This window comes from Alligator sinensis, unplaced genomic scaffold (assembly GCF_000455745.1).
Source record: "Alligator sinensis unplaced genomic scaffold, ASM45574v1 scaffold87_1, whole genome shotgun sequence".
Taxonomy (NCBI): Eukaryota; Metazoa; Chordata; order Crocodylia; family Alligatoridae; genus Alligator; species Alligator sinensis.
The window spans coordinates 2,878,470-2,887,584 of NW_005841929.1; the positions used below are offsets into that span (position 1 = coordinate 2,878,470).

General features: G+C 40.0%; 1 protein-coding gene across 1 annotated transcript in view; it reads right to left on the reverse strand.

Moving 5' to 3' along the window:
• ERC1 (ELKS/RAB6-interacting/CAST family member 1) overlaps nt 1-9,115 on the reverse strand; it is a 479,524-nt gene that overhangs the window by 195,410 nt on the left and 274,999 nt on the right. Inside the window, exon 13 of the mRNA XM_006019448.3 lies at nt 3,118-3,249. Within this exon, the coding sequence (XP_006019510.1) occupies nt 3,118-3,249 (132 nt within the window). The remainder of the gene's footprint in view (nt 1-3,117; nt 3,250-9,115) is intronic.

Sequence of the window (9,115 nt, forward strand, 5' to 3'; positions counted from 1 at the left end):
ATCTGTAGGTCCCCTACCATGTCATCCCCCGTTAACAATACCAGATCCAGTATGGCATTCCCCCTAGTGGGCCCATGTACCTCCTGTGTCAGGTGGAGGTCCTGTACACAGGTTAGAAACCTGCGTGAGCGGTGGGACTTTGCCGTCTGTGTCTCCCAGCAGATGTCTGGGTAGTTTAGGTCCCCCATGACTACCACCTCTTTAGCTTTTATGGTCTCTGGGAGCTGCCTCAGGAGCCCTGCATCTATTTCTTCCCCTTGATGTGAGGGTCTGTAGCAGACCCCTACCACCAAATCCCTTTCTCCTTGCCCCCCATGCAGCCTAACCCACAATCCTTCTACTTCCTCATCCTTGGATTACGTCTTGATGAGGGTTGATGTATATTGCTCATTGACATAGAGAGCAACCCCTCCCCCTTTCTTCCCCACCCTGTCCTTTCTGTACAATCTATAACCCTCAATATGTACCGCCCAGTCGTGGGATGAATCCCACCAGGTTTCTGTTAGCCCTGTTCCTGAGTTCCCCTTCTCTGATTGTCACCTGGGCTCTTTTAGCATTGTCTATCATGCTAAGCACACCTACCACCAAGTCACTTGGCCCTTCTGCATTTTCCAGTTCATTTATCTCTTTATTGATATGGTGGCTGTTTCTCTATATGCTTCACTTTCCTTCCGTGCTTTGAATCTTTTGCCTACCTCTCCAGTTGCAAAGCCAAACCCCAGCCCCAGGTCACGCTATCACCGTCCGCTCACTCTATTCCTGTTCTATGGTACAAATTTTATGAACAGTCTGAGTTCTTCCATTCCAAATATGTTTTATTCACCTGCCAACCTTGACCCCACTTGCCTCTCTAAATACTGCTCTCGTCTCTCTTTGACCTTCAGAAGAGCCTTCTCATCCCCTCTATTTACAACATTCTGTGCACTGAGTTGTCCTTGGTCCGCTTCTCTCATTTCACTGTTCTTAATTTCTGGTTAATCTCATCTACAAATATGAACTCAACTGCCACCTCTGTGTGGGTGGCTTGCAAATCTACCACCGTCTCCTTCTGTCCAGCTTCTGAGTCTGACCGTGCCCCTTGGATGTTCATCAGCAAAAGCCCATGAAGACTTTAAAAAAAACACCCCCAAAAACAAAACCAAACAAATCCAAAACCAAAAAAACCCCTAAACTCAATCTATGCCCCCTGCCTCCCTTATAAAGCCCTCTCAACTATCTCCTTTTTCCTGTGTTGCTCTTCACACTTGGAAGATTACCTTAGGGCACCCATACACATGCAGAGATGCTGCTCCGAAGTGTTGTTATTACAATGCATTGGAGCAGACTTGAGTGTCACATGTATTAGTGTCCCCGTGCTAAAAAGTGGCAGTGGGGATGCTTTAACTGAAGCTTGTTCAATGAGCTTTAGTTAAAACACCCCTGTCACCATTTTTCAGCATTGGGAGGCTGATGCACATGACACTCAGGGCACTTCAATCAAAGCAGCTCTCGGAGCCTCTCTAATTAATGCGCCCTCCCACAGCACGTCTATAAATGCCCTTTGTTTTTAATAGTTGTTTTTTTTTGTCATGCCAAAACACAAGCAAATAAAAACCCATCCTGAAAAAAGTTGGTTGGGGAGACTACTGACCATGCTGACCTATGCTATATCATTATTCCTTTATACTTTCCTGTCTCTTCAAATCAAAGTGTGAAAATATATTCTTTATACACTTTAAATTCTTGTTTTGCTCAAGGTATGGTTTCTCTTAGAAGGAAGTTGGAGAAATGGCACTCTCCTGAGTGTGGAGGACTACCTAATACTCATAAAGAGAAGCATCACCATAGGGAAGCAGTCTCAGAACAGGGAATCTATAAGGTAACCGAGTCTGAATTGAACCAAAAAAATATTTAAGAAGTGGACATGATTTCCTTTAGGAGAATGTAGGTCATTGTTAATTAAAGAAAGACCAAAAACCTCTTGGGAAAGCATGTAGTACAGTAGTACATTTTGAAAAAACTCTCTCTTCACCCCTACCCTCAGCCCCATTCCCTCTCCCAGTGTGTTTTTATTCTTTAAAAACAGTTGGATAGAACTTTGTGTATGCAGAGTTGAGGGGTAGACAAGCTGCTGCAACATCACTGACTGGATGACGATACCTGGAAATTCAGTTCAAATAAGGAACAAAGGTAAGGTCTATAAAATACAATGTAAAGCAGTAGTTCTCAACCTTTTTGGACTCATGGCATGCCTCAATGGACTTGAGACACCCCTCCATAACTTTTGTGACATGAGTGGCTCTCAGTTTCTAAAACTAATTTATGTATTACAGAGCTTACCTCCTTACCCAGGGGTTGGGCAGTGGCTGTGGGTGATGGCTGTCTTGTCTATCTGCTTATCTCTTCACACATCACTAATCGCCTCACACCCCGAGACACCCTTCAAAGAATGTATATGGCCACCCATATGCAACAACAAATTCCTAGGGTTGCTTGACAAGTAGAATCATAGACTCAAAGAAAATTAGGGTTGGAAGGGACCTCAGGAGGTCATCTAGTCCAACCACCTGTTCAAAGCAGGACCATCCCCTACTAGATCTTCAAGTGTACTGTGTACTTTTGTTGGTAGTGCCCTACAATAATTAGGATTCATGGGTTAAGGAAAGTTTATCATTTCCTATTAATTTCTGGCCAGTGATCACAACTGAGATAGTTAAATGCCATCTTCTGTGGGCAAGTTCTTTAGGGCAAAGATCTGTGTTTCTACAGTGAAAAACACAAAGGAGTCCATGAGTAGGACTCCTAAGTGGTATACAAGGAAAAACATATGGTATAGCACATGAGCGTGTTTATGCTCAAGAACATATAGACATCTCAGAGCAATATTACAGAAACTTCTTTCAAAAGCACAAAACACCTCACTCATTTTCCAGGCAGATAAGCAGCGAGGAATGGAAAAACAAACCGTCAAAGAAAACCTAAAAGCTTCACACGCCCTTATACTTAGGTCTGAACAGCAATTTAGGGTCCTCAGATGAAAAGGTATTATAAAACGAAAAGGAATAATTAGTAGAAATTTCCTGTCAGGCTGCATCTGTTATTTGCCAGCAATACCAGTGACTTTATAAGATTGCAGACCTGTTTCTCAGCATTGATCCTGGCTGACTCCTCTTGTGCTAGCACCATTTCCCGTTCTGCAGTTATTTGCACACTTTCTCTGAGTGCCTCTTCCAGTTCTTCAATCCGATCATCTTTCTTACGTAGGTTGTCCTGGAAAATGATGGGATACTAGGTGAAGTGGATTAGTTTGGAAATGGAATCAGAGCCCATTAACCAACCAAGTGCTATGCCAGCTATACAACACTCTCCCTCCCAAGGTGCAATTCCACATCAAAATATCTTCACAAAGAGAAGGAAAGATGAATTGAAGGAAGAGAAGGAAGAAGCACAAAAGAGAACGAGGAAAAAGCTAGCAAAAGCAAGACAGATATGCTTGCCCTCAGCAGCTGGAGCACTACAGTCCTTTCAGATCAGAAAGCACAGGTAAGAGAGGGATGCTTGTAAAGAAAATTTTAGCGTGCAGTTCCATAAGAGCATAATAGTCAGAGGTGTTGGGACAGTAGCAGACTTTGGGATTCTCTCATGCACTCACATTCTCACCAGCAGATGTGACAGAAGAAAATCATAACATTGCAGTTTAGAGATTTGCTATATCCAGAAAGAAAATATGTCACTGTCTGAAGTATATATAACCCAACAAAAAACAGGGCAGATTTCCCAACAGTTTCAGACAAGTCAGTTTTTCATCAAATACTATTGCATGAAAAAACAAGTTAGCTTGGGAGGTCCAGCTTGGCAGTTGGGATATCCAGCACCCAAACTGTTAACAGCTCTGAGAGCTGCTTAAGAATCATATCTTCACAGTTGTAAGCTCAGGTGTCCTATGTATAGTCAATGGCCACTGAAGGGCACTATAAGGTCACAAGGAAACAAAAATCTATTAACTACCTTGTCAAAATTACAAAAAAGAATTAAATGTAATTTTATGGGGGAGCCTGTTCATCTGAGATATTTTTCTGACTAATAAATACATGTCCCCTGGATCAGTAGTAGTGACAGGATCAAAAAAGAAGCCACTTTCCCGTTAGTGGGTATATTTCTTTGCATGTGGCAGGCTCTGATTTATTTTTTTTTTAAAGTTTCAAGTAAACCAAGCAGGTTGGGGGCATATTTATGCATTTCTTGTCTTGCAGCACGAGTTGCCAGTGTGAAACACGATCTTAAAGTAATCACAAAGCATAGGCCTTAATAAAAGGGTTAGTCTTTCTCCTTTCTGTAAACACCTTGTTTCTCATTTTTCACTTTTTATCCGATAAATAGGTGAAACGAGGGAAGGAGTGCTGGCAATATTTATATATGTTTGTTACTCTTTTAGTTCCTGATGTTGAAATCTTCCAACTGTTCCTATTAAAACACTTCACAGCATGTAAGAATAATGAGTATCAGTCTTGACTGTGAAAATGCTTGGGTTTTGCATTCTCCATTAATCTAATGTAAATCATTGGAGTTTAAAAGGCTGATCCTCATATATCTCTTCTGTAGGAACTGGGCTGCATTACCTAGGAGGGCTGAGCAATGAAGACTGCTACTGGATCTTCTCACAATTGCCATTTCTAACCAGTCAGTTCAGCTGCATATCTGTCTGTAAGAGGGCAATGCAGACCTTTGACGCTACTGTCCAGTTGAGACAGACTTACAGGACTTGGCCCGCCACTAGAACAGGCAATATTATTTAACAGACTTTAAAAGAGGATCTTTTTTCAAAGAAAAGTGTAAATTAAATGGATTTACCAGGAAAAGTAGAGTTTGTTAAGGAGTGAAGTGCTCAAAAAATTAACAGGGAAATCTTCATGTTAAAAACTTGAGCTGCAGAAGTAGAATTTTACCCCATTTTGAATCCTTCTGAAGTACTGATTAAATCCTTTGATGTTCTCAAAACTACTTGGGAACTCTCAATTAGCCTGTTCAGAGTCTTCCTTTCAAAAAAGGTAGGTAGAAGAGAGTCCCAAAAAAATCTCAGAATAGAGCATTAGTTGTGCCAGACTTGAAAAATAATCACTTGTTTGCCTCCATTTTATCAGAATACAGGCATCTCTCCTTGGAATCTTCTCTGTGGTTAGGCTGTACTGTCTGGAGGACAGTAACAAGAGTAAGTCAGTTCAACTGATGAAATCAGAGCGGGTTGGAACAGAGCAATAATTCTTGCACATGAAAATCCTCACTGATGTGTCTAGTTAGAAATTACTGCTTGAAATGAATGTGAGAAAGATCCTTTGCATATCAGCCAACTCTATACAGTCTTTTGTAGGAAACAGAAAAACACAAAAATGATTATTTTTTATAAAGTGTTTTTACCTAGGTATCACAAAGACCGGGTAATGAGAAAAGTAGAAGGAACAAAAATGCTAGTCCTATTTTCTAAGTCACAATAATAGCAATAAAGTGTCAAACATTGATTTAGATGTTGTCCTTCAAAGAGGAAAGGTTGAGATACTCTGCACTTATTAATGGCCTGAGTTGAATAGTGAGCACATAAGCTTTTATCAACTCAAGATTCTGCACCACACAAACAATACTGTTGACAAAACAGTTGTAGAGCCGATTGCCAAGTAAAGCAGTTACATGTAATATGTTCACCAAGGCCCCTTTCAGAAAGAAAAGCAGGGTGGAAGAAAGACAGCAAATTGCAGATCACAGAATAGCATTTGTTATTTTGAGATGGGCGCATGACCCTAGAAAGGTCAGGCTGAGTAAACTGCAGGGTAAATCCTGCACTGGATCCCACTCCAGATTGTTTTTTCTTTTTGCTTTTTAACCTTATAAAATATTTTACTTTCTTAGGATGGACTGTAACCTCTGGGGGAAAAACACTTTGAGTACAATTATCTTTTTCTTACTGAATCATTTCAATACTTTGTAATGATATTGATATTTGAGGCAGGGGTTGGGGGGAGAATTTTATTTTTGATCTGATCCTGGGCACCTCAAGAAGGATTTCTCCTAGCCACACATGACATTTAAGTTGCATAATGGAGCAACTTATATATAGTTGTCACAATGTCACAACATGAGAAGAAGCAAGAGCAATACATTCTTCTGGATGAAGGGATTGGGATGTAGGGTGCTACCAAATATGGGAAAGAAGAAAATTTCCTGATATTTTAGATGCTGGTATACCATAAAATTGGGCTAACCCGCTGAAGTAGTAGACTGAATGGCAAAAGCAGCTGGGCAAAATGTATTACATTTTGTTGTTAATAGCAACATCACAGGTAGCTGGAACAAAATGAAAAATACAGAATACAATACATCATTTTGTATTGTGATGCATTCTGACAGATTTTGCAAATGGAAATAATACATGACTAATTTATAAGAATACACTCTTCAAACACTACTCTTACAATTAAGCTGAAAAACCCCTTCATAGTGCCAATCTTACTAAATAGCATTAGTTACAGACATATATGTACTCTCATAAAAGCATACAAAACAAAAAAAAAAGTGTTTGCACCAAAAAGCAACAAAAATAAAAAGAAAGGTAATTTACCTGAACACTAACAGGAGTTCTTTGAGAAGTATTGTTCATACACATAATCACTGGTGGTGCGTATATATTTTGTGCATTTGATATTTTGTGCATTTGATCTTTTGTTCCACAGTATCCACTGTGGCTGCATAAGCACCCTTATTGTTCTTGTGCTCTGCTTCAAAAGAATAAAGAGTAGAGGGCTATCCCAATCAAAATTCTCTACCATGGAATCTGATGGATATGGGACTCTGAAGCAGAGGGGAAGGAAGGGAGCGTCATGAAATACATATATGTACAACACCGCTTCAGAACTCAAGTTACTGTATAGGTAATTCACTTTTCTTTTTCCTTGGCGAGATTGCCTACATACATGTTTCATGTACGGTGACTTTCAGGCAATGGTTCAATGCAATGGGGGCAGGACTAGGAGACTTAAAGACTCGACTACAGTACTTGCAAAAACAGCATCCAATTTACAGCTTCAGTATAGTGCAATTCCTTCTGAATGTATTACAGGACCCAGGTGGGTTTTTTTTACATATATCCAGGATGGAAATAATCTTCAGAGATGCCATGATTCATGAAGTCTTGTGGACTCAGCTGTGATGGTAGCAAGTAGATCTATTTTAGCCACCTTATAAGACTTTTGCACATTCTGATATTCTTCTGGATAGTTTTTATGATATGGCAGATTCCCCTTTTCATACTTTCTGTATTGTTACAAATAGTATTTGTATAGATCTGAAAGGCTTACTCCTTTGCAAGTGAAATACCAGTGCCCTTGTAACCTTCAAAATACTAACTTAGCACCTTCCTTAGAAGAGCAGATGAAATGCAGGCAAATGAATCTATTAGTTCAGATGAAAATTTGTAACAGTTTAAAAAAAAGAAAACTTTGGATGTTTCATGAGGGATATTTCAGTTGGAGAGAGAAACTGTAGAACATAGACCTGTCTTTGAAGCCGGGATTTCACTAACTTCCCACCAATGTGACTGAGCTATAAGTGAGGCAAGGATCTCTTAGGGTGATAGCTTTTACTGGACCAACAATGTAGTCGGGATCAAGTTCGACAAGCTTTCAGATGTCTTGCATTTGGAAGCTTGTCTAATTTTATCCCAGCTACATGGTTGGTTAATCGAGTCTGCTGGACCGTGGTATAGGCACAGTCCTTAGACTTATGACACACATGGTTCCTGAAAACGGTGTCTTAATTCAAAACATTGTAACTTGGAACCAATTTTCTCATAAGAAACAATGTTATAAATGGGGGATTGGTTCCTGAACCAAGGCCCGATGCCCTATTTTCACCAAAAATACCCCAGAATTTTGTACTCGATCAATTATAGATGAGTAATATACATTACTCATTAATGTATGTTTTAGAAACATATACTACATTAATGTACTTATATTGTAAATAGCAATCATATTGATTTGGAAGGACTTCTTTGAGGTGACTTTGCTGGATTTTTTGAAGGGTTCTTGGCTGGAGTCTTCTCAGGAGTTTTGGCAGCAGGTTTTTGTGGAGTCTTGTCTCCTTTGTTAAAGAAAGTGTCCAAGGAAGTTTGGACAGATATTCTCCAGGGAGGTGAGTGACGCAGCAAATTTGTTCGATGGCATGGTGCCACATCGGATCAAGCGTTGTAAAGTCAAAACTGACGTTGTAACGTTGAAACAGGGTGTCAATTTATAAAAATTGTAAGTGTAAAACATTGTAACTTGAAATGTTGTAAGTCGAGGACTGCCTGTAATTACTGCACTCCAGCCAGTCTCTAGGTCTCATGTATCAGCATCCCTGTGTTTCAAAAAGGCAGCAGGGGTGCTTTAAATAAGGCTTGTCATTGAGCTTTAGCTCAAGTGTCCCCACTGACATCTTAAGCACGGGGATGCTGATGCACAAGATGCTGTGGCACCTTAATTAAAGTGGCTTTCAGAGCTACTCTGATTAAATCACCCACTCCCAGAGCACATGTAAAAATGCCCCTAATGACCTGTGGAATTTTAAATTTTCTGCTGATAATAAAGAGAAAATCTTGTCCATTTTGTCAAACAGATCATCCTATAGAATTTTTTTCTACTATGTAGAGGTACAACAGGACTTGTCTCAGTCTGACATCTATGCAACAGCCAGCAAATGAGATAGAGGAGTTGCAGGTCTCAGTGAAGACTACTTCCTTTGGGTTCCACCTGCCGGTTTGGAATTAGGAGCAGTGTCCTGAGTTGGCAGAATGACCATTTCAATATATAGGGAATAGAAATGGTCTTAACCACACCAGTGCTAGAAGATGTTGCGAAGGACTAAACCTTTTTTATCTTCCACTTACAACCGAGGTAGAAGCATTTCCTCAGTTTGTCCAAAAAGCTATTTAGCAGCCCTAGTATACTTAACAGAAGGAGGTTTGATGCAGTATATATCAAATTCTATAACTCTCCTGCCTCTTGGTATATGAGACAAATCTCACCACTTTTCACCTATTTATGTAAAATACAGTTGCCATTTTGTCTTTCATAATTTGGACTGGTTGATTTTGATACAGCAGGAA